Consider the following 25,630-nt stretch of genomic DNA (forward strand, 5'->3'; position numbering starts at 1 on the left):
AGCAGAAAATCAGGATATAACCTAAATTTGAATCCCTCTGCTATGAAAAAAAGTTGTTACTGTTCTTGTCCAGTCAATTCCACAAATGTATGTCATTTTGCTCACATTACACACAGCAAAGTGCCAACTCAAACAAGAAATATGTGATTATCCCCTTTTATTTTCACATCTCTAAAAATAGCCTGTGCCAACGTCACACCCAATCACAGATCGGTTGGGTTAAAAAGGCTGGCTGTGCTGCAGAGCTGGCTTTGGGAAACACCGGAATGTAAATCTCCTGCCTATCTCTGCGTTAGCTATAACTTCTGTACGAAACTTACACGGATAGAAGAATAATTGATAATTTATATTAAAAGAAAAAACAGTTTTGGGCGTATTGGCTCACAGCGAGCTCTGGGGGTGGGATAAAACTATTTCACGGGCGAATCGCATCAATGCACTTATTTGATGCGTTGACGCTGAACCAATCAACGGCTGACTTGTGACTCCTGTCGCGCAGCGGTCTGCGCACGCAGCCAATCAGATGCGAGCAGAGGCGAGACTCGCTGGATGGATGACTGGAGTTTCCCTTGCGGTCTGAAGATTAATGGAAAGGGGTCTGTTGATCTTAAGAATCGATTATCAGATGGTCGGCCCCAGGAAACCATTGCATTTGACGGCTGGCTCGGGGACGAATGGGGAGATAACCATATGAAATAAGCAACAGTTGAAAATAGGAAAAACCTGGACGGCACTCTTGTTATCTGGTTCTCAATTGAAGAGGCCTGCCTACACAGAGATAGTACCTGGGTAGGTCAGGCCAGGATACGACTGCGAGGACGCTGAAAGCTAACGCTAGCCTGCTCGGTAGACAGCCGGAAAACAGCTTTCGACGATCCGTCTAATGACCCGCTCTGGATTTGGGATAAACAAAACCTTGTCTGGAAATAAAGGACAATCGAGTGCCGTCTTCATTTGCTGGTGCTCGCTTGAAAATTGACAAGCTAACAAGCTAACGTCCACTGACCATCTCCGCAAGAGTTAGCTGCCGTGCTAACGTAGCTAACTCAAAGCACCAGTGTTAGCTGCAGACTTGGATATATTCACTTATCTGGAGTTTCCCCCCGCTAACTCACGCGGGAAGGTATCGGGAGACATCTGTTTCCACTGGTTAGCCAATAATGATAGCTGTTAGCTAGTAGTTAGCTGTCAGCCTCATTGAGCCCAGCGACTGCGTTAGCGGCGTAGCATCACTCAACGACTTGTGAAGGAAAACTCAGCCCGAACCAGGGACTTCACCATCAGACTGCCATCATGGGCAACACGCCCACCGCAAAGAAGGGCAATGAGATGGAGAGCGGTGAGTAACCTTAACCTGTGGCTGCAGCAGCTCGTTGTATCATGCTGCCAGTCCTTGGATGCGTTCACTGTGGCCATTTCCTGTTTAGATTATGGCAGTGGTGTATGAAGTACAACATAGCACCTGTGCAGTGCAACAAGGCCCAGGTACCCTTAACAACACCGCCATGTTTCACAGTTATTGAGTGATCGAGCAGAATTTTGCAGCAAACTTCGCTGCACTGTCAACTTCAGGTGAGGCCACATGAACGATAACCAGCGGACATTCATGTCCAAATATAAACTTCTTCCAAGCTCTTTAGCTGTAACACCATGTTGATCTTGACCCAATAGCAAAGTATGTTTTTCACCCCCACCCCCATTCTGTGGGAAAGCTTGTGATTAAAAGCCCCAGGTTATATTCAGAGGTGCCAGTGAGGATGACAACAGTCAGCCTTATACAACAGTCATAGGTTTCGTTGCGGTTCGTGTCTAGCAGATGCCCCCAACCCCTTCTTGTGAGGTTTTAAAAGGTGCAAAACCTCAAGACTTGGCTGAAGTTTGAATAATAATCCTGTTACTTCATGATAAAGTATTTTTCTATGTATAGAGATGTGAAGCCATTTAAGCTATTGCAGAAACTGGAATCAAGAACGAAAATGCACATATTATTGCAAAACAAGAGCACAGTGTCCCATAGACGACATTTGACAGTCACCAAGTAGAGGGGGCTGGTTGTTATCAGTGAAGGAAAATGCCACCAGGACAGGGTCATATGATGCATGAGGGTGATCCTCTCCAGGCAGAAACTTGGAGTTGAGTCTCTTGGAACATCATGTGATGAGCAGCATTTAGAACAAAGGCACTTGTATATGTCACCCAGTGTGTGTGCACAGAAATGTTTGTCTGCGTGACAGAGAGCATGGGATGCTCTGTCCCCACTTACCGTTCTGCTGCTGTTTATCTTGTTGATGCACCTCTCAAGCATCACTTTGAGACTAAATCTAGTTACCATTTATTTACTTTTTAATGAGGTGACATTTCAGTTTAAACCTCAAGTCTAATAAACCAGAGAAGATTTCACTCTTATTTTTCTATAAGATTTAAATTCTACTGATTTGGGTTGCCTTCCATCAGTCAGGAACAGTTCCATGTTTTTATCCATGACACCATAAATAACACTCAAGTGTGTAAAGTCTGAACAGGTATCTGCAAAATGAGTGTCAGCTCCTTGCTGCTGGTAGAGAGGAGGTGTGAAGAATGGGCTCAAGTCCCTCTGTAACGTTAACCCATCCCTGGTAACCCGTGTAACAAGCCCCGTGACTTTTAAGTTCTAGCTCAAAGTGTTTTATTCATTTATTTTTCTTATGATTTCTTGGAAATGTGGGATCACTCGGTTAGAAGCAAGGATATGGGAGGCACAGTTTGTGAGAGGTTTGTTCACATGCCTTGTCTCACATCCAGGCCCGATCACTGTGGACCCACCCTCATCCCCAGAGACTGGTGCAGACCAGGGGTTCACAGCCCACTCCCAGGAGTGTAGTTTTTCACAACGCAGCTACAGATTAAGGGTAACATGGAACAGCTCCTTTTGGTTTCTGTGGAAAATGGAAAGAGCGTTGAGAGCTGTTTCCTCTGAACTTTCCAGGCTAGAGAAGAGCAGAGCTCTAGTATACAAAGCTGATTTCTGGCCCACAGGAAGAAGCAGGGCGGACAGACACTGAACTGCAGCAGGAAATGAAGGAGCAAGGAAGGTCCAGCCCAGGCTTTGCACAGTTGGTCATCGTCTCTACTGCTCTGTAAAACAAACACAGCCAGCCGGGATAGCGTTAAGTTTGGCCTTTAAAGACGCTGTTGGCATCACATACTCTGGACTTCCCGCTTGTTAGAGCATCTGGAGCTACTGCAGAGTTGAGACTATCAGCTGGTTTCCCCCAGCCTTTTAGGATGTTTGTTATTCACAGGCTGGCAGAAAGGCTGTTTCACCGAGCTGGGCCCTGTTTAGGAGACACAGGCTGTGGAGGAGGCAGATATGACCAACCACAGGAGGAGCTAGAGGCTTGCTGCTGGAGTGAGTCTTCATTCTAGAGCTGGACAGGAGCTTGGGTTAGGGGTGGAGCTGCTGCTCATGCTATGCTATCTCCCATCATCTTAACCAATCACATGCTGTGCTCAAGCTCCTTTGTTTAACAGATAAGTTAGCTACTGTTTTTTTTTCCTGAATGTTTGTATGCTTGTGACTAAATTATTGTTGGCTTTGATGGAGTGATCTTTCATGCTGGCAGACATTTGTTTTACTGGATGTACAATGGCAGAAACCAGTACTAATGTGTCCATGTGTTTTTGTACAGTTTGCTAACTTTTATCCTTAATTAATTAGAAATAATGCTAGAAAACATTTTCTAAATAATTATTTTGGAAGTGCCTCTCATGGTGCCATGGTTCTCAACATACAGTGTTACACAGTGCGATGAGCTTTTTACTCTCTGGTCTTGCTCTTAAAAGGACGTCTGATTATGTTATTCTTTTATAGCCTGGGAATATTTTTCTGTACCATACACACTTATTTAATGTCAGTGCAACATACACATCCTTACAAACGGCAATGGCTGCGTTGAATCTTTGAGTGTTTTGGATTTGGCCTGATAATGAGGTGGTGCCCTGTCAAAGAGTGCAACTCCCTCAGTCTATAAATAACCTGTGGTTCACATCCTGCCCCTGCTCTGCACGCAGCTGGTTTGTGCAAAAGGGGCAGGTTTTGTGTTTGGATCGCTCATCACTTCCTGTTTCCAGTAAAAGGGGCTTTGTTATAAACCTACACTGATTACCAGTGGACCTTACAGTTGAAATGCCAATCAGCCACCTCCAATAAGATGGCAGCAGTGTTGGCAAAGCTAACATGCTGCCCTGGAGCAATTTTGAGATCCAAAGATCCAGCATCAAGCAAAGCAAAATTTAGGATGGAGGGATCACACAAGAAACAGTAGTTACAGATGTGGTAATAGAACAAAGGGTTAGTGTCAGTTGTGCTTAATCTTATGATGCTATGGTTACACATAAGCATAATATGCAATTCTACAGAAATACAAGGAAAGCACTTTTGTTGCGCAGGTAGACATTGTAAAATGTTCATAAGCCACTAGAAAGGTGAAAATGAACTGGTTTTGTAAAGGTTGAAATAATTACGTGATGACAGACTTTTAGTATGTCTGTCTGAAGGCCACAGCTAACCAGAAAAGCACAACGAGAGACTTTCCATGAACCTTTTTGCTAATGTGATACTGAGAAATAACGATCATTATACATTAGAGTGGATGGATACAGATACTTAACCTGTCCTCCGTATTGGTTCTGCACAATATGCAAAAAGAGAAAATAAAATCATATAGCTTTATGCCATTTCTTGCTTCTGCAGTTTTTTTATACTTTTTTCTTTTTAACAGCTTCTGTGATTTTGATATTGCACTTGGACATTCTTTGATTGTTTTTCGATTCATTTTGCAACCTTACTCCTCATGCATGAGTAGATTTGAGGTTAACATTGAATTGCACAATGACCATTAGTGCACTCAGTTAACTTTTTTTCCCTCTGCATCATCAAGTCTTATTTATAACAGTTGTATACAAAACAACTTTTCATTGGTGGTTTAGTCAGTAGCTGCTTTCTGCTGGTATTAAGTTGATGGTGGTTTGTTCCTCGTGATTAAACACATTCAAATACCTTTCTACTTCAGCAGCTCTGTTTCCATTTTTATTGGTTTTCTTTTTCACCGCATTCAGTCTGAAAAAGGCTAAATGCAGCCTCAGACCTGATTTGGCGCGCTTCACAGTTAAATGTCGGCCAGCTCGCCCCAATATAACCCTTCTGTTCCTGCGTCAGAGTGGGGCAGTGAGGCCCAGGGGAGAGATGTAGGATTGATTTTTGGAGGATCAATTCAGCGCTGGCACTACAGAGACACTCTGGTGCATTTGGTCAGGGAGAAAAAGTTTCACAGCAGTTTGCACACTCCTGCTTTGCTAATGTCTCCTGAGAGAGCTACTATTATGGTTCCGAAACACCCAGATCAGCCCATAAAGTTTTTCATTGCAAATGTGACTTCTGATTGGGTCTGCTAATTAGGGGAAGGCTTTGCTGCATCTAGATGTGTCTTGTTCAGCTCAAGGGTCTTTGCTTAGGCCATGTTTTCCATAGGACCTTCTCTCTAGGTTGGATAAATATACCAGTTAGTGTTTTCTGCCCCTCCCCTGGACGATTATGCCGTTTGGATCAATATATAGCCTCTGTGTGTGTGTCTATTTGTATGTGTAGTTGACATGAAATGGAACAGCAGAAAGTACTCTGTGTGCAGAATAAATATTGATACTAACTAAGCAAAGGTCCAATTGATTTGTCTAAGTATAACGGGGGCAGTGCTTCTGTTCATGCTATGTTGAACTGCACATTGGAGGTGGATGCAATTTTCTGAATTTGGTCCCGAGCAACATTTCAGTCATAGGCCAGACTGAAAACATCCTTCCAGCAAGGATACTTGACTGGTTTCTGTGGACGAGTAGGGCAGCTGATCTGACTGGAGTGCTCTTAGAGGGGAAAGACAGGCCATGAGTCTGTGGCTGTGAGGAAGAGGCCAAGGAAGAAGAACCTGCTAGACCTTTCAGGGCTAATGTGTGACAGGAAGAGCTCCAGAAGGCATGCAGGGAAGAAGGAGTCATCTTCACGTTCAAGTGAATCGGGGTTGCACTCAGCAGATGCTGCACCAGAGGTATCAATAGTCATCCCAGATGGTAAGAAATTTGGGCTCAAAGGAGAGTTAGGGTGTTGAGTACCAGTTCATCGCCTGTAACTTCCCTGTAAAGTCTTGGCAGCCAAGCCAAAAGCAGATCAAGAAAATTTGAGAAAAATTTGGCCATTTAGCTTCCAACTGCTTCCAGCTACTTTTGAAGGAGCACCCCAACTTTCTTTTCAGGTGGTCCCAGTTATGACAGGAATAGCTCTACTTGTGGCTCATTGTGCTGTGCAGTAGGAGTTGAGCTACTTTCACGGGAAATGTTTTCTCCCCGGCGACGGGTCTGCTTCCACTGCTCTCTGTGGGAGCAACTCGGCATGTTTATGCGAACTTTGGTCTTTGCTGTTCTTGCTGGCTTTCTCCCATCCTATTGTTGGAGTGGCTTGTCTTCAGAGAATTTGCAGGAAATAACATTAGCTAAATAAGGATTAAGCCTCATTCAGCTTCAAGTATAGCATTTGTGCAAAACATGGATAAAAGTTCTCATGAGAAATGTATGTGTAGATAGTTTTTGAACATTTTTTTGATTTGAAAAAAAATCACTCCAAAAGCCAATTAGTTTAAACGTTCACATCACAAAGTCCATAAAAAAGTATGTGCTTTCACTATTGAAAGCTTGACAGGCTTTGTTTAATCTCTGCCCAAGGCTGCTTTGGATTGATTACCAAGACGGATAGGCATTCCACATTATCCTGAGATGGTTTGTGTTTCCACCATTTTTCAGTTGTTCATGAATTAGTATAAATATTTGAGTTGAGCTCTACCAGGGGACATTAGTTTGTCCAAAATGTTTAACATATAAACAACAGCAATATATGTGAACGAGACGCCTGAAATCTTGTTTGCTCTTCCTTGATAATTACTGTAGTAATTGGGGGTAAATTGGACAAGGCTCCCTGGAGCTCCCTGGCACATATTTGTAACCAGGTTTGATTAAGCGATCATACTCTTTACTACTCATTGCCACCTATAAAAAAGAATGCATGCACAGAGCCCCAACCACTACCCACATGTAACAAATGTAATCAACATAATGACAAATTAAATAAATAAAAATAAATGTAAACAGCAGTTGTATATTTGCAACTTTAATCCTCCTCTGACATTTGAAATGGCAATGCTTTCTCGGCTGCCAGGTTCTTATAGCTAGTGCATAAACAGTAAGGAGGAATGAGGAAGGACTGTTTATCTACATGTTCCCACACACTCTGGTGATTAGCCCCATAAAGATAAGGACAAGAAGAATGAACTTGTCCATATGATAGTATGCGTCCCTGTGTGTTCACAGGCATATGGTCTGTCAGCCTGTAATAACGTGTGTGTACATGCACGCTGTTGGCATGTGTAATTTTTGGCATTTCCGAGCCATGACCAAGTGTTCTAAAGGTACTGTAGCTGGATGTTCAACTCTAAACGCTATTTACTTTATTATTTCAAATTAAAATTTTATTCCTCAATCATGCATTTGACGTTATTAAATCTAGATGGGTTTCGCTCATGTGGGCCAGTGGTGAACCTCAGAACGTTTTGGTCATATGTGTTTCAAAAAACAACAGACATAATTTTGTTTCCTAACTAAGGTCAACTTAAACCTGGTGTAGCAGATGGTTTCTTACACAACACCATCTGGGAAGACTTTGTTGGGAACTATTTATAAGGGGTTAGTGTGTTTGTGTTTGTGTCACACACACACACACACATATATATATATATATATATATATATATATATATATATATGTGTGTGTGTGTATATCTTCTCTTTTTGTTAAGGACTTGGCAAGATAATTGGGTGAACCATCTGTCGATCACAGGTTGACTTCAATCAGTCAGTTTACGCCTCTTTTTTTTTTTTTTTTTTTTTCTCAGTGCAGCAAGTTTGTAAGTCTCTTCACAGCCAGCTGGCAGAAGAGCAAAAAACTTCTTTTCTGTGCATTTTCCTCTTTCAATGAAAAAATGCTCTCCAGATATGATGGTACCTTTTATTGTCATTACACAAGTACAATGAAATTGAATGCAGTCCTTCAGGTGCTGGTTTAAAAAGAATTGAAGAAATACTTGTAAAACGCAAAAATAGGACAAAAGACAACACTCACATTCTGTGAGTATTGCACGGTTCATTGTATTGTTTAAAGTGGCATGTTGGCTGTATTAAGTACAGCTATGGCTCTGACATAAAAACTGTTCCTGAGTCTGTTTGTGTGTAACGTCTGCCTGACGGCAGCAGTTCAAAGAGTGAATGTCCAGGATGAGATGGGTCCCAAACAATCTTTTGAGCTTTCCTAAGATATTGGGTGTTGTACAGTTCCACCAGGGAGGGGAGAGGGCAGCTGATTATCCTTTGGGCTGTGGTGACGACCCTCTGGAAAGCTTTCCTGTCTGTCATTGTGCAACCGGAGAACCACACACATGCAGTAGGTGAGAATATAGAATACCAGCAATTTTTGTGTGATGTGGTTGTTTCTGAGTACTCTCAGAAAGTGCAGTCTCTGCTGTCCATTCTTGATGATGTTGGTGTTGACACCCCATGTCAGGTCATCCTCTAGCTCCACACCCAGGAACCGGAAGCTGGAAATCCTCTCCACACGGTCGCCACTGATGGAGAGAGGCTAAATAGCCATCTTTTGTCCTGTAGTCTATGATCAGCTCCTTAGTCTTTGCAACGTTCAGGACCAGGTTATTTTCTGAGCACCACAGTGTCAGCTGCTCCACCTCATCCCTGTAAGCAGCCATTGTTTTAAAAAATGAGACATCCGGCCTACAGAGTCCAGTAGATCTTCGTTCATGGGATGGTGATTGGTTATCTGGACTCCAATAAGAAATCCAGCTTTCTTGTTAGATGGACTTGGCATTTATACAGTCGGGGTCAGTTTTGCACAGGGGTGGTGGTGCACTTATTTATTGAATAGATTAAGATTTATGGGCTTACATGGCCTCTTCAGCATGTATGTAATGTGTTCATATTTGGTGAATTGTTAGCATTTGGCTGCACACATAATGTTTTCTATCTCAGCCAAGAACCCCGGCAGCTTCATTAGATTCTGATTTTCATGATATCCTGCACTACAGATTTACATTTTTTTGCCTGTTGGTGATCTAAATGTTCCTTTGTCTTCATTCATTATAGTTTTTTAGAAATTGACTCACCATCTGTTGAGCTTTACAATTAAAAGTGTAGTTGAAAAATTTCATATCCTGGAATATCTTGCAAATTCCTCAACATAAAAAACAGGTGGCGTGGTTTTCTCTGGCATTTGGGGAGTAGGTGGGGTCAAAGTCTGGACTATTAAAAACTGACAATCTATTTCTAATGAACATACAATTTGTTTTTAATTACAGTGAAGGAGTTTCTTGCCAAAGCCAAAGAAGATTTCTTGAAGAAATGGGAGAATCCAGCACAGGTGAGAGAGTTTACAAATGCCAATTCTTTCTATTCATGATTTTTGTAGTTTTGAACACATTTAATAATGCAGTGTGTTGTTATGCTTATACTAAAATTTTGGTTTCATTGTAAACTTGTATTCACTCTCAGGCAGACTCATGGGAGTAGCCCCGCCCATGGTCAAATTAATTCAAATTTATTTTAAAGGGGCATTGCACCCTCTGCTGGGCTAATGAGGATATTATATTTGTTTCCATAATGATTGCACCTCTAATGTCAGCTAAAAAAAAAAATTAAATAAAATCTAATTCAGCTTAATTAGGACGTGTTGAAGCTATATGAATAATACTTGTTGCTGACCTGACAGCAGATTATAGCTGAGTTGTCTTGTAGTAAAACAGTTGAAGTAAAGACTCTTATTGACAGGTTGACCGTAAAATGATAAGCCCCCTTGCCTCTGACGGACATGCTCTTCTTGCCCTCAGCAAACTGCGGCATTGGACCACTTTGAGCGTCTGAAGACCTTAGGCACTGGTTCATTTGGTCGAGTCATGCTGGTTAAACACAAAGAGACGGGCCAGCATTTTGCTATGAAAATACTTGACAAACAGAAGGTAAAGGACAGAGAACATGATAATCAAGAGGAATATGTCCCAATAAAAAAAAATCTAAAATAGTGACATTGACTTTCTGATATCTAATGCTGATGCTAATGTTCAAATAATCGCATTATCAATACAATGAGGGTACATTTACATTTGTATAATTATTTGATCTTGTGTTTGCTTTGTAAACATGAATCGTCTTCCTTCCCAGGTAGTGAAGCTGAAGCAGATAGAGCACACACTGAATGAGAAACGTATCCTGCAAGCTGTCAGCTTTCCTTTTCTGGTGCGACTAGAGCACTCTTTTAAAGTAAGACAATGTCCATCTTCTAAGCACGCCCCCCTATTTTTGATATGTGTTTTGCATGTCAAAGTAAAACTCACCTCTCTACAGGACAACAGTAACCTGTATATGATAATGGAGTATGTACCTGGGGGTGAAATGTTTTCACACTTAAGGAGAATCGGTAGATTCAGGTAAACAGACATTCTTTTTACTCAAATAAGTATTCCCCATATGCTGCAGGTTGACTGTAAATAGTGTCGCTCATGTGTTTTGCAGTGAACCACACGCCCGCTTCTACGCAGCCCAGATTGTACTGACCTTTGAATACCTTCACTCACTGGACCTCATCTACCGAGATTTGAAGCCAGAGAACCTGCTCATTGACCACCAAGGCTATATCCAGGCAAGGATAGAAGGATAGCACGTTTTTTTTTTTTGTTTGTTTGTTTGTTTGTTTTTATATGCCATCAATAATAATTGTTTATTTGGTGTTTGTTTTTCTTGCAATTAGGTTAGCACTCTAATCTCTTCCATCTCTTCCTCAGGTAACAGATTTTGGATTTGCAAAAAGAGTGAAGGGCCGGACCTGGACCCTTTGTGGGACCCCGGAGTACCTAGCACCAGAGATCATCCTCAGTAAGGTTAGTGTTCAGCTTGGCCCACAGTGAATAGTATTGCATTTTCTGTAAATGGCAGAGCTGTACCCAGTATGGGACTCCATCTAGAAAAAGAAAGAAAGAAAGAAAAAAAAAAAACACCATCCTGGTGGGTTGTTTTTTTTGTTTGGTTTTTTTTTTTTTCTTCTTCTTCTTTTTGTACAGGTACAATATGCTGTTTATTGTCAACATGTTTAAGTTTGTATGTTTGTTTGAGGGGATATCTGACTGCCCTTTATTTCCTCTGTGTTTTCCAGGGTTACAATAAAGCAGTGGATTGGTGGGCTCTGGGGGTGCTGATATATGAGATGGCCGCCGGTTATCCCCCTTTCTTTGCAGACCAGCCTATTCAGATTTACGAAAAGATTGTATCAGGGAAGGTGAGTTTAGAGAAGTCTACCTAAATAAGCCCTTTTTTTTTCATATTTTTCTTTCATCTTTTATTTGGAAACTAGATGATTATCTGTTAAGGAAACCCTGCCATAGAAATAACTGCCACCTTGTAGCAAGTGCTCAGGTAGCCTTACAGCCTATAAACAACAGCATATAGCCAGAAATGTGCCAGTTTATTCAGTGCATACAACAGTCATCAAAGGTTGATTGTACATCTCAGCAAATCATTTGTCATGTGACCTCAGTAAATACTAATTTTCATCAGAGCATTGGAACTAAACAAGAGCTCTCAGTCATTCACACAAAACAGGCTAGCTTCAGCAACCAACTGGTTGTCATCTCTGGCTTTTGTGCAAAAACTTCTTGTGGTAAGGGATCCTGTGGGCAAAAAAGGCTCACACAGTGAGAGATCAGTGGAAAAATGGAGAGGTGCAAACAAGCAGACCTGCCAGAACACGGCAAATCACATCCAAATTCAGCATTTGTGGGCACACTGTCATTTAAACAGCACACTTACAACACTACACACCACTCGCAGGCTCGCATGAAGGCACAGCTGTAGGCCAGATGCCAGCAGTCTATTTAAAAATGGTAGCATGAAGTGCTTGGCTTGTGAAGCACACTTACACCACTTTTGCTGTTTGCAGGTTCGCTTTCCCTCCCACTTCAGCTCTGACCTGAAGGATCTGTTGAGAAATTTGCTGCAAGTGGACCTGACCAAGCGCTTTGGCAACCTCAGGAATGGGGTCAATGACATCAAGGGCCACAAGTGGTTTGCCACTACTGATTGGATTGCCATTTACCAGAGGAAGGTGAGAGGTCATCCTTCATATAGGAGTAATGCCTACAAATAGAGTTCATCTTACATTTTGAAATGGAAAAATGAAATTAAATTAATGCTGAGAAAGGAGAATGGCTTTAATGGGACCTTGGTCAGTGGGTGTTCCTTTGAGTCTACATCTGTGGCTATGGGTAATTTCACACCATCTGTGCTTTCTCCTCACTGATGATGTCACATGAGGAGAATGGAAAAATCTTAACGCACAAAAATGTGAACAAAAAAAATAAGCATACACTTTAAGATGAAACCTTTACCTATGCATAGCAGCAAAGAGGCGTCCCCTCTATCAGGGCAGTCAGGCATGTAATGAGCGGTGACAGTGTGTAAACAAAGGTTAAATGTTAACAATACAGTCTTTAAGCAGAATACAAAGATTAAACACTCGTAAATGTGTAATAAAAAACAATACAAATTCATGTCACAAATCTTTTTAAAAAAAATTGTTGTACATGAAATTCTTTCTGAGAAATCTTAGAAAGTAACTGCAGATTCAAGAATAGAAGAGTTTGCTTCAGGACAGGCAAATGACAGCATGTGATCACAGCAAATGAATCTTGCAGTGTTGCCATAGAAAAAGAATTCAGGCATGATTTCTAGATTGTATAACACATTTTAACCCCCAGTCTAATCTTCTTAAGTGGCTTTGTACAATTATGAACGTGAATCTGTTTTTAATTGCTCCATTGGCCCTATTCCAATGTCAACCAGTATTTTATGGAGCACGATGGATATTTGATTCTGTCTATCATTCTAGTAATTTGAATGTCCTGTGTTATTCCAGGTGGAAGCTCCCTTTATCCCTAAGTGCAAAGGCCCCGGTGACACAAGCAACTTTGATGACTACGAGGAAGAGGAAATTAGAGTGTCCTTCACAGAGAAGTGTGCAAAGGAGTTTGCTGAGTTCTAGATTCCAACCATTAGTAGCGGAGAAAGAGTGAGAGGCAGGGATTTAGAAAGTAAAAGGGGGTCTGCAGACAGGAGGCACTAGGGTGGACTGCTAACTTGCTTATTTGTAATAGCGACAACAATGTAAAATCCCCCCACTGGAAAAGTAGGCAATGTGAGGAAAGATCCAACAGAACCAGCAGTGTTGCCTTTTCTGATTGTTTCTCAACTGTTACCTATTCATTTTATTTATCCCTCTTGTGTTTGTGGCTGGGGCTCAAGGACAACAGGTCTAGATTGAGGCTGTTCAGCTAGACTTGCGTCTTTCTGATGGTGTAATGACATGTTTTCAGTCTTTGCAGGTTGAGGCATTGATTTTTCTGTTAAGGTACCAAATCTGCCAGGCTCCTATTTTTTGGGCCCACTCTACAAGCTTCTGAAACAGAGAGATTGTTGAATCTTGTCACCCTGGTTCACCCCTCCATGTCTCCATCACGAATTTGTCCAAGCAATACCAAGTCCAACAGATGTGCCTATCATAATGCCAACTAGTTGGAAAGCTGTGTCAAAACTGGTGCAGAGCTTTGGCTGTGGTGGCATCGGCCCTTGTGACCGTATTGGTTGAAAGCTTGAAAATTCTCTGCACCTGCCTATGTCTGCTCAGTGTGGCATGATTATTGGGTAGATGATGCGCTCACTGCCTGCAGTTGAAGCAGCGGTGGCTTCTTTGATCAGAGTGAAAAGGATTTATCACAGTTAACTTCATCTAGGTCTTACTGCTTTCAGGGACCTGTAAAAAATGGTAACCATGAGGTCTGCATTTAAGTCTGTCTTTCTCTTAGCTGAATTTACTAGAGTGTTTTTAAAAAACAAAAAAAGAAAAGAAAAATAGAAAATCCTATTGGTGATCATTTTGTCCTTTTATGTCAATCTCTGTGCTTGTGTGTTATTTAGTGCTGAAGGGTGGGTTAAAACGCTGTGATTCAGCAGCAACTAACATTGTGGTCACACTCCTACTGTTTATTTAATTCATAGTACATTTATACATGTATGTATATGTGTGTGTGTGTGTGTGTGTGTGTGTGTGTGTGTGTGTATATATATATATGAGAGAGAGATACATACACACACACACACACACACATACATAGGTAATATATGAAATATCCATCTTTTTCAACATTGTCTCATAGCTGTGAAACTGAATTAAGATTTCATAAATAAACAAATATAAATTCAGCCAAATCTGCAAACTGAGAATACTGCAAAGTTTTTCTGTATGTAATTATGGTGGTGGTGGATTTTAATACGCAAAAAAGTAGCAAAATGTTTCAGCAAATTGTGCATGTTATTTTTGTACAATATCACTTTTAAAGTTGGCAGAGCATTAATGCTTTATTTGTGCTGAGGTACCCGAAATCGTGGATAACATACTTAACTATTTAAAAGGACTCTCTGCTCTATTTTGAAGATGGAACAAAACCCAGATTAATGTCAAAAAGCTCTTCTGGACTTTGGTCATCATTCAGTTGTAGGGCAACAGTTTTCTGATAATTGTCACTGAACTTCTCACCTTTGTCATTTTTTTTTCTCCTCCCCCCTTCACCCCTTCTCTTGTATATACCTTACATTTAACACCTTCACATAGCCTTGCAGTCCAACCAGACCTTTGGGGACTGTTGAGATTGGAATGTTTTCTTTCCGTTTTCCAGCTTTCTATGTAACAAATTAAACTAAGGAAGCTCTCCTAAAGTTGTTCCCTTTTGCCAAGTTTATTTATGTGGATGCAAGACAATCACAGACCAAATCATATTGCTGGTTTGTTGATGGAACACATTGTTTTTTGGTTTGATGAAGGATGCTTGCTTTCACCCCCCCCCCCCCCCCCCCCCCCAACACACACACACACACACACACAACGTCCCTAGGTGCTAGACCTTTTCCATCTTACTGAAAAAGCTTCTGTGAATTGTTTGATGTGCATCAGTCTATTTGTCAAGTCTTGTAACATGCCATTTTTGAGAATGTTTTTTCCAACTCTAAATGATTTCGGTGGGCTTGAGTAATTATTTTTAGGAGTTTCTTAATTTAATTGAAATCAAGCACAGGATACCTTTTTTGAATGTCTTGAATTGTTTGAAGATGTTGAAAGGCTGTTTGGAAAAACGCTCTGCGTTCCTTAATACACATTTCTCTGGCTAGCGTGGTTTTTCTTGCATGTGGTAAAGCAAACCACTGGCAAGATGTCTCTTGTGCGAGAGATGCATTTGAGAAACTTTATTTTCCACAGCCAATGGCCTCGTCACCATTTAACCTTTGAATCGAGAGCATCACATTCAATAGTGCAGTGGCTCACTGAGCTGACCAACCTGTCCAATCTTTTGCAAATAGTGAAGCACATACCACACCTTCTTCAAATGTTCTATTTAACAGATTTGTGCAAAACACTATGTAATGCTTTGAAGAGAGCACATGTAATAGCTTTGATCTTTATGTTGTGACAAGTTATTAAATCAGAGTTGGCAGCCAATGCCACTTTATCCACTACAGACACTAAGGCCATTACAATGTCCCGCCACCCCCCAAAACAAACCTTGTCAGTTGTCTTTAATTCTTTTCTATCACCTAAACACTATCAACTGATCTGTGCTCATTTTGAGTTTTTCTCCTTTGTTTGCCTTCTATTTTCATCAAGTTTTCACACACTCTTCATTCAGACATAACACTTTTTACATCTGAGATGTTTTGCGTTCATATTTTCTAATTGTATTTTCAAAAAAAGGAGAAAAAAAGCAAAAACAGAACATTAATCTTTTTTCCTCATGACCTGGGTACAGTGATTGTGTAGTCTATTGTACCTTTTGGGAAACAATACTGTATATCCTTGCCTTTGACAGTCTTAACTATCTTACCCTCTGGAGAACTTGACAGATACCCTTAGAACACAATGAGTATGTTTAAAAAAAGTATACATAAAGTAATATTTTGCAAAATGTATCATTCCAATAAAGTTTTACTTGTTAAGACTAATATGTCTGGTTTCTATATAAACTCTCATTCCAACCTGCATGATGTCACACTCAGTTAAATTTGCTTAACCACATAACAAGATAATGGGCTTTTTCTTATGACATGCAAATCTGAAGGAATGTATTTTCAGTTTCAGGCAGAATCAGAAGAGCAAATTGTTGGTATGTGTCATTTTCACTGTCCTCACTGTTATTATGCATATTTCAGAAAGCCAGCAGGTGCAAGTGAATAATGCAGTGTTTTGTTCATCCTGTATGTATCCACGGTATGGGATCAATTACCACCCAGCTTTTCAGCACCCCTCTCCAAATGTATCTACAGCCTCAGAGCACTCTTTTTGAGGATATCATCTGTCATCAGTTATATGTAAAAGGCCTAGAAGGGCCTCCAGATGGCTCTAAAGCAATTAAGATTAAGTCTAAGTACATGTAATGGGTAAAGTCATTGAAGAATTAAATGTTATGAAGTAATTCATTAATTGATAATTGGACAATAAATGACACCCATTAAAAAACTATACAATTGAATAAACCAGTCCTGGAAAGACCAGAAAAAAATGACATTGAGACATTTTAGTATAAATTAAAAATATATTTACATGGATGATTGTAAGATTATTTTATCAGTGCAAACCTTTTTTCCTAGTGTATCATAATGTATAATCTACTCTTGTTACTTATTCTGGTGTTTACATAAGTCATAATCATGCCATAAACACCATCACAAAACATTGACATACAGTAGAGATAGCTGTGTAGAGTTAATTCATGAATGTTTTTTTTTTTTTTTTGAAATAACGACTTTTTTTTTTTTTTTACAAATGGATCAGGATATAGTTTATTTTAATTCTAAGGAGTAAGCTGGATTTTCTTGGGCGGTGTTTGCTGTGACCTCATCATCAGTTCTCCTTTATTAATATCTTTGATACCGAGAACTTCATTATTTTTTGGTTTGATCTTGAGATGGGGCAGCAGATGGAGTCTCGCTCTGAATTTGATTTTATGGCTAGAGAAAAAAAAATGGCCATATGTGAACCCACATCGGTTGCTGCATTTAAGGACAAGGATTACGGACTGACCTACTCGTCAGTATTACTTTTCAACTCTTTTCCGAAAAAAAAAAATGCCACCTTCGGGGCGCACATGGGGCCGAGCGCGCACGCGCACGGTCCTGTTCAGGACCGGCCATTCCACCTTAAAAGCTCTCTCGAGTGAAACTTTTCGCCCGCAATCCGTCGGTCCACCTTAAGCGCACACGCAAACGCAGGAGGCGTAGAGCGAGGTTTCCGCTTCTCAGTTGGGCTCGGACCGCGGCTCACGAGAAAACGCCGTGTGTAACGTGCAAGGTTGACGCACTAAGGTAAGCAAAAAGGGGAAAAAAAACCAAAAAAACAAGCGAACCGACCGAGCAGAAAAAGATGTCTGAATCCAAGTACCGCGAGTGGATCCTGGACACTATCGACTCGCTGCGGTCGCGCAAAGCCCGGCCGGACTTGGAGAGGATTTGCCGAATGGTCCGGAGACGACACGGGTCCGAGCCCGACCGAACCTGCGCAGAACTGGAGAAACTGATTCAGGAACAAGCCGTGCTGAAAGTTAACTACAAGGGCTCAATCTCGTACCGAAACGCCGCCAAGGTCCAGCGGCGGAGCAGAAAAAAAGACGATGTAGCGTTAACGACGGCTGCGAGGAGGAGCGCGGTGGAAGAAGCCAGTCATTCCGACTTGAGCAACGGGGACAGCGCTTTCGGTCCCGTGGACCAGGACGAGGAGGATTTGGAGGTATGTGGAGGTGGATGCGAGGAGACATGTTTAACGAGCTCACATCTCATTGTCATTTTCAACGTCATGGCAAAATTAACAGGTGGAGATAAAAGCTCGGTAAAAGGCTGCGGGTGGTTAGCAAAAATAACCGTCCTGTTTATTTATTTATTATTAATTTTTTTTTTTCGGGGAGTGGTGAGGGGAGTGATTTGCAAGTGCACCCAAAAAACTGCCGCAGACGGGGAGCGGCGGTTAGAGCTCGCTCGAGCGCTGCCGAGGTGGAGAAGAGAGAGAGAGGTGGGGGGGGGCAGAAGGTGCGCGTGGACTCCGAGTGTGGCATGTTTAACGTAGCGGCGGTTAGGAAGCACTTTAACGGGCGGATGTGGACGAGAGAGAGGAGGTGCAAAAAGTTGCACCGTCCTGTCCGTCCGCAACAAACCCGGGCCGAGCCACCATTATCGGCAGCAGAAAGCGCTTTTCAAGCCCCAAACTCGGCGTTGAGCGAAGGGGGAGGAGGGGGGGAGGGTGGCGGGTTAGCCTCGAGTCAAGCTCACGAGCGGCGACAGGTCCGACGCCGGAAGTTGACTCCAGAATAAGAGCGTTGAACGTAAGCGCTCGCCGGTGGGGGTTTTAATTTGAAAGCCGGGGCTGGGGAATACGCGGGTGTATTGTGAGACACTTGTCAATGTGGGAGTGGGTGAAGGAAAAAAAAAAAGTCTGAAACACCGCGGATGTAGGAGCCTGATGGGGGGACGCTGGGACATTGTTGGGTTGTTGATTGTCTATTTTTTTTCTCCCCTCGGCAGAACGGGGGCAGCCATCCCGGCTGAAACGGCAAATGTCACCAAAGCCGTGCCCAGACACGTATATGTTTCTGTCTGTCTGTGACGAGATGTCACCCCTTCTGTCTGGACTTTAAAATATACACATCAGTATGTTTGCCCCATCAAACAACAAGCAAATCGACGAGCATTGCTGCCAAAGTAGCCGTACTAGATAAATACCTAATTTATTTATGCAAATCGCGTCTATTTCTCGATTCATGTACGATTGCCGACGCAGTGCATAAAGTCGAACCCCTAGATCCATTGTCGGACAGGGTGCCAAGCCCGGTCACGTCTAATGCTTGGTGTTAGCTGTTGTTATAGCCTCTGTCGTCCCGTACAGCAACGGTATCCCCTTCAACGGTGTGTGTCAACTATTTGTCAGTATTTCGAGGCTAACCGCAGCACTGCAAAGTAATGATATACGGGAGCCGGTAACAGTGCGGGAGACTTGAAGTAACGCGAAGCGACCGTAAACTGTTCGTCCAGCTCTAGATGGCGGATGCGCCTGTCCGATTTGGGTTAAGCTGAGATCAAATTGACTTTGTTCCCTGAAAGGCGTGTGTGTCGCTACAAAACTGACGCTCGGTTACTTTGGACCGGCTACCTCTAGGGGCTTGTTATCCAGGTTTTGCACGGTTACGAGGGTCAGCTGTAGACAGTGACGTGTCCGATAACGGACTCATTTTCGTTACTGTTTTTTTTTTTTTCTTCTTCTTCTTCCGTCGCTTTAACAGTAAATCGTTGACCCGATGCAAAGTCAAAGTAGACTATAATAGAAATGACTGTAGCTGGCGGGGACCGAGGTGCCGCGTCGACCTCCGTGACGAGTTAAAGCTCGTTTTTTATTTATTTATTTTTTAGATCTCCGATCTGCTCTGCCGCGGCTCGGCCCCGGGGAGCGCTCCGGCAAACACCTCAGACACAATGGCGAGGTCTAAACCGCGGCTCCCCAACTCCATGCGCACTTTGGAGGAAATTTGAGAACCCCCTCCACCTCCCCAGAAAAAAACACGCCTCCCATCGGCCCTGTGCTCTGGTGTGTTACAGTGATCAGTCATAAGGCCTCTAAAGACTGGGACGCACCGAGCTGATCTGCTCCGTTTATGAATCAATATGAGAATGAGGTTGGAGTGTGTGTGTGTGGGGGGGTCTTGTTATTTATTTATTTGACTGTGTCTAGGTGAAAGTTGTGTCAAATGCAGTGCGATGGGGTGAATGCCATACAAGCGGCTCCTCTCAGCGGAGCGGGGCGGGCTTTAGTGCGCTCTTGTGCTCGACTGCTGGGTCTTTGGACACGCAGTCGCACAGAAGGTAATTTCTCATTTAGGGCGCCGTCGACCCCCCCAAAAAACAACAAAAGAAATGAGTGCGTACGTAGAAACTAGTTGTATGCTGACGGATGACGCTATGTAACCTACAGCAGATAGATTCAGTGGAAACACATCGGCGGCGGCAGAGCTCGCTGACTGTCTGCGGAGTGAACACACTGCAGCGCGGAAAAGGACTGAGGCATCCAAAGGCAATAATTTACCACCATAGCAGTCAAATTGCGACATCTGTATGAACGAGTTTTCATGTGACATGGTCCGCCGCCAATTAGTACTCAGTTATGACAGCAACCCCCTTTACCTCTACGGGGTCTACCATCTCTATAAGTTTCTGTTGAATTATGAACTTAATTGTTTATAAAGGCTTCTCTCTCATGAGGAACATTTCATCCAGAAGTGTTTCTTATTCACTTATTCATTTCATCTCGATTCATTTCCTATTATCCACACTGAATCTCTGAATCTCCCAGGGATGCAAGCAATGATATGTTTGTTTGATTCTTTACCTTCTTTATATGTTTTAAATGTCATGCCATAATTTCATATCATTGGCAGTTGTAGAGATGAGCATTTATAAAATACAGATATATCTTATGCCTCTGTTTATCAGGCTGACACTTCAATGGCTATGGACACAGACAGTAATGCAGATGAGGAGGAGGCTGATGAAAGCCGGGATGGGCAGGATGGGCCCTCTCCTGGCCGGACGTATGAAGATGCTGTGGTGCACTGTACCTCTGCGAGAGCTGTCTCTGCCCCCTGCTCTCCCTCTGGCACTCGGCCTGGCCCCGGCCCTGGCTGCAGCCCCGGCTCAGGGCTGGACTGTGTCTCTTCCCAGAAGGCTGGTGAGAGGCCCAGCTCCTTGCCCCCCTCCAGCCCTAGGGCCCTCACACACAATGACTGGGCTTATGATTCTGCTGTCTGCCCAGTGGAGCGCCAGCACCCAGGAATGCAGCGGGACAAAGGTATTCACACTACTAGACACAGTCTAATATGAACACACAGCATTATGAAGCACTCGTATTGTTTCATATTCTAATTGCATGTTTTGGTTTTGCACTGGATGTGAGGTTGATATTGAGGCCTTGAACTACCTAAAAAATGAACTGCAGTGCAACATAGTTTAAACGCCTTAGCTTACATATGTCAGAAAGAGTGCACTTTGGCTCAGCAATGCCTTCCTATGAATGATCAACATTGAATGAGCAAAGTTAAAACCAGGTGAATACTGCCAGTTGAATCCGTTATTAGTTATAGAGCTAATCAATTAGTATGATTCGGATCAGTGTGATGTAACTGCTTTACCCTGTGTCAGCAGCAGCCACAAAGCCAACAATCAAGTCTGAATGTACCAGCACCTGTGCTTTAATCACCAACATTAAGAAAGAAGATGGAGAGAAGGTGGAGGATAGCAGCCTTTTGTCTGACCAGTTGGTACCAGACTATGCAGCACGTCTGGTAATTGGCTTGTTTTCCTTTCGCCTTTGTGCCTCCAGCTTTGATCTGTCCCTGCTTTCTACCTGACATTTTTGTGTTTCATGTTATGTGTTGTTTGGGCAACAGGATGAGACCAGAAATGTATGTGATGGAAGGGCACAGACACTGTCTCTGCCACTGGACAATGGTGAGTTACATAGTTTTTAATCTATAGAAATGCAGTGCAGTACCCATCTGTTGAGAACAAGACAGCTTTCTTGTTTTAAAAAATGGTTTCTAATAAAAGCCACATGTTAAAAGTATTACCTGACGATTGCTTGAGTTTCAAAGATCATCCTAATCATATCTTGGCCTTCAGTACTTGTGGCTGCCTCAATGCTACACAAGCTTGTCCTTTTGCCTTCAATCCAGGTGCTCATTTCCACTGTTGAAAGTCCTCACACCGAGTGTGCTACCCTACTGCAATACTGCACCATTAATGTAGCTTGTAGGGGTGAAACCCTGCAGACTTAATACAGTTTGATTTAGTTTTGAAGTTGATGAATTCTTATTTTCACGTCAAGAAGGATCACTACATGACTGTTTCAGAGATATAAAACCTCAGGGGGTTCAGGCTGTATGTTAAAATGATACTTTTAGAGCTGCCTGGTAGATGTATGTCTACATATGGTTCTTAATAATTCGGAACAAATCTAGCTCATATTTTATGGTTTGTTTAGGTTTGCTGATAAGCCACTGCAACAATCGCTTTCAGATTTTTCCATTGAAAAGGTACTTTAGGTTAAGTTTCTATCCACCCATTTCAACAGAATTACTTTCTGTGTTGAAAATGTTAAACATACCAGTGAGACATTACCAAAAGACAAAAGAAGACCAAAGAAAATGACTAATTCAGCATAACAGAAACAGCAAACTAGTTTTGGTCTTCAGAGGTAACCTGTCCATGGGTTCTGCACTTGTGCTTGGTCTGCATGTAGTTTGGCTGGTAAAAGTGTTTAAGTTTGATTCATGCCCATTATGCGTCACATGCATGATGACAGTCCTGCCGGCATCCAGAGAAAGTGGGATTGTAGAGAAGAAGGGTGCTGTTTTAATACTCATCCACTGGACTCACACTGTTCTGAACCACTAATGAAGTCTAATAAGAAAATGTGTGGCACACTACTACTAGAGTTTCATCAGAGCTCTGTTCAACAACCCACCAAGGAATATTACAAAACTAAAAGAGCCCAATTAGAACCCCAGAAAATATGATTTTTTAGAATAGAGTATTCATTCAAATAATTTTGTACATCAACTTGTAAAAAATTTGAAGACTTAGAATTCTTCTATAAACGCACCTCTTTGTTCCAGCAAGTCACATTAACTGAGCTCCCGTTTAATCGAACATTGGAATGGGCCAGGTTTTATGAATGTTATGGACACTCAAGAAAGATGTGTCGGAGTGGTATTTCATCTCACGTGTCATGTTGATATGACAAAAAATACAGCTGGATGGATTTTGCTTTGACAACTAACAAGTTCATCCGGTACAATGTTCCCTGGGTGGCACTGTTAAGATCTCACAGATCGCCTTATGAGACAGGAGACGCAGTCCTTCCCCTACATGTCGTCAAACTGTCACTGTCAAATTTCTGTTGTGATCATTAAAGAAATACAGCTAAAGGTTAAAATTTCTCCTTGCTCATGTCATGATATCCATTAAATCAGCGCTTTATTGTTTTAAAATTTGCACATCATTATGTCATTCTGTTTTGGTTGCAGGTACACTTAAAAAGAAGATAGATATATCTCCTTTTACACCTGAAGACGGTCTTCTGAATGGTGGTAAAGGGGGTGAAATGTGAGTATCAATGAAGTGATAAATAACATGCTGACTTTACTCCATTTTTACTGAATCTTTGTCACCTCTCCATCCAGATTGATGAAGAAGGAGAATATGAGCCAGAACTTGTTAGAGTGGACTGTGGCAGATGTGGCCAGTTACTTCTCAGATGCAGGCTTTCCAGAACAGGCGATGGCATTTCGCACACAGGTTAGCGCTCCACCACAAGCTGCCACAGAGGGCGCTGCATGTATGCTGAACAGAATAACCAAATTAATTTTGAGAGGTAGTTAATGAATTGTCTCTTGAATTGTCTGAAAGAGGTGTGTGTTGCCAGCACTGTCAGTATGTCTGTGAAGCATGGGCGAGGTTGTAAGAAAAGAAAACAGTCTCAAACTGAAAATTCCGTTTTCTCCACCTGGTTCTCAGTGATTTGCCGTAAATATCATACTCTATCCTAAATATATCAAGGACATCATGACAACCCAAGCAGGAAACTAACAGAAAAGAACTTGGTTATCTTACCAACAGGAAATTGATGGGAAGTCCCTCCTCCTGATGCAGCGCAGTGATGTATTGACCGGTTTGTCTATCCGACTGGGCCCCGCTCTGAAGATCTACGAGCGCCATGTAAAGGTTCTTCAAAGGACCCACTTCCTGGAATATGAAGACCTCTGAGGCGGTGATTCACATCGCAGAAAGAAAATGCTGCATCAGCCCAAACATGCATGCAGTGCCCTCTCCCATCTGGATCCCGCCACCCACCTTCATATACAGTATATGTAGAGGGTGAGTGAAGAGGGAAAGGCTGCGGTGGAATTATCTTTCACTGTGAGAATGACCAGAAACTGACAAGACAGTCATCCTACCTCTCATTAAGGTCTTTGGTTTTCAAATACTTGTCATTTCACCCATGTGACCACATTGCAAAGGGAGGAGACTGCTACGATCAGAGTGTGTTGTAAAGTGTAGGAGCAGTGACCTCTCTGCAAGCGTAAAAGATGGGTAATGCACCCTGAGAAGATGACTAAACCTTGCACCAAGTGCACCACCTATGGGCTAATACACTCAGAGACAAGACTGCATAGTGCCGAAGCCAAGTGTTGTCACAGCTTTGGGTTCGTGAGAAAATGTTGGTTTGTTGCAGTTCTGTCCTCCCTTCACCTACCACAGTACCTTCTGTTAGTCTAGAAACAGTTTGTAACTCTCGCAGATAAACGTAAAGCACATGCTGTGTGTTTTCCCTTATTCATCTGATGAGTTGGTTTAAATGTCATCAAAGTGCTGGGGAAGTCAGACCATAACATATCTGCATATCTGAGTCTGACTCCCGACTTTAGTTACCAATAGCTGCTGATGTTGGATTATGTCTCTCGTGTCTTTGTAACACTGAAAGATAACCAATACGACTTACTACGACTTGCTGGCAAGGCAATATGTTCTGTGTATGTTTTTGTTGTTTTTTTTTTTTCTCATTTTATTTCATTTAGAAATGACTGTTTTCAGATTTAAAACAGTTGTATTCTAGGGAACAATTTCAGAACGACATGACCAGAAAAATTTGCAGCCTAATGGAATTTGCTTTTATACATAAGGAAAATAAAGTAACTTGTGGGAAATGTCATTGTGATACTGAACATATTGTTTTAAATTCAGTGCAGCTGCTCAGTGCCTGTTTACAGAGCAGATAATGTTGATCAAATGCAATATTTTGTGTTCTCATTCATCTATATATATTTTTTTCCCACTGTTTCTAAGCCAGCCACTTGAATTGTAACATTCCATATGTAGTCTCCCTGCAATGTATCTCCCCCCTTTTTATCTGTAACACTGACACCAGAGTCACAAATAAAGTTTGTGTCTCTCTGTTCAGTCCCTTGTTTTGTGATGTAGTTTCTTATCCTTGTATCAACAGTAAAAACCTAAAGGCAACAGGACCGCCTCTGGTGACCCTTACAGTTTCAATCAAATACTGTAAACAAACCTTGCACTGCAGATTAAATTCCTGCTCAAGATTGAATTCCTTCTTCACATGTTAAAAACTGCAGCAGGAGTATTTTCAATAACACACACAAAAAAAAAAAAAAAAAAATCCAACATTTATTTTGAAGGTTCAGTTGATACAGCCTTCTGTGAATTTTCAGTCAGTGAAATTGGAATAGCATTGTCAATTATCTTTTCATTTTAACTTTGGAAGTATTTTCTAAATGTCCTCTATCCAACCAACACACATTTTGACTTGGTTTTGAAATGGTCATATTTATAAAAACAAA

General features: G+C 42.0%; 2 protein-coding genes across 6 annotated transcripts; both read left to right on the forward strand.

Annotated features, from left to right (window-relative positions):
• The first annotated feature begins 541 nt into the window (after positions 1-541).
• On the forward strand, positions 542-16,169 carry prkacaa (protein kinase, cAMP-dependent, catalytic, alpha, genome duplicate a). 4 transcript variants are annotated; one of them, XM_029508693.1, is made up of 11 exons: positions 542-1,339; positions 7,623-7,631; positions 9,440-9,501; positions 9,968-10,096; positions 10,299-10,397; positions 10,482-10,564; positions 10,650-10,776; positions 10,919-11,014; positions 11,287-11,409; positions 12,070-12,234; positions 13,045-16,169. In XM_029508693.1, exons 1-11 carry the CDS (start codon positions 1,294-1,296, stop codon positions 13,168-13,170), a joined length of 1,065 nt encoding a protein of 354 aa, XP_029364553.1. In that variant the 5' UTR covers positions 542-1,293; the 3' UTR covers positions 13,171-16,169. The 4 variants fall into 4 exon arrangements, with proteins under 4 accessions (XP_029364553.1, XP_029364552.1, XP_029364550.1 ...); XM_029508692.1 differs by lacking the exon at positions 7,623-7,631; XM_029508690.1 differs by lacking the exons at positions 542-1,339; positions 7,623-7,631 and adding an exon at positions 3,100-3,388.
• A 1,292-nt stretch (positions 16,170-17,461) lies between these two features.
• Positions 17,462-25,281, forward strand: samd1a (sterile alpha motif domain containing 1a). Of its 2 annotated transcripts, none has more exons than XM_029508685.1 (7): positions 17,462-17,958; positions 20,706-21,060; positions 21,411-21,553; positions 21,659-21,719; positions 23,297-23,375; positions 23,453-23,567; positions 23,889-25,281. In XM_029508685.1, the coding sequence occupies exons 1-7, from the start codon at positions 17,596-17,598 to the stop codon at positions 24,033-24,035; spliced, it is 1,263 nt and encodes a 420-aa protein (XP_029364545.1). In that variant the 5' UTR covers positions 17,462-17,595; the 3' UTR covers positions 24,036-25,281. The 2 variants fall into 2 exon arrangements, with proteins under 2 accessions (XP_029364545.1, XP_029364544.1); XM_029508684.1 differs by having other exon boundaries at positions 21,414-21,553; positions 23,889-25,279.
• The last annotated feature ends 349 nt before the right edge of the window (positions 25,282-25,630 follow it).

This window comes from Echeneis naucrates, chromosome 8 (genome assembly GCF_900963305.1).
Source record: "Echeneis naucrates chromosome 8, fEcheNa1.1, whole genome shotgun sequence".
Lineage (NCBI taxonomy): Eukaryota > Metazoa > Chordata > Actinopteri > Carangiformes > Echeneidae > Echeneis > Echeneis naucrates.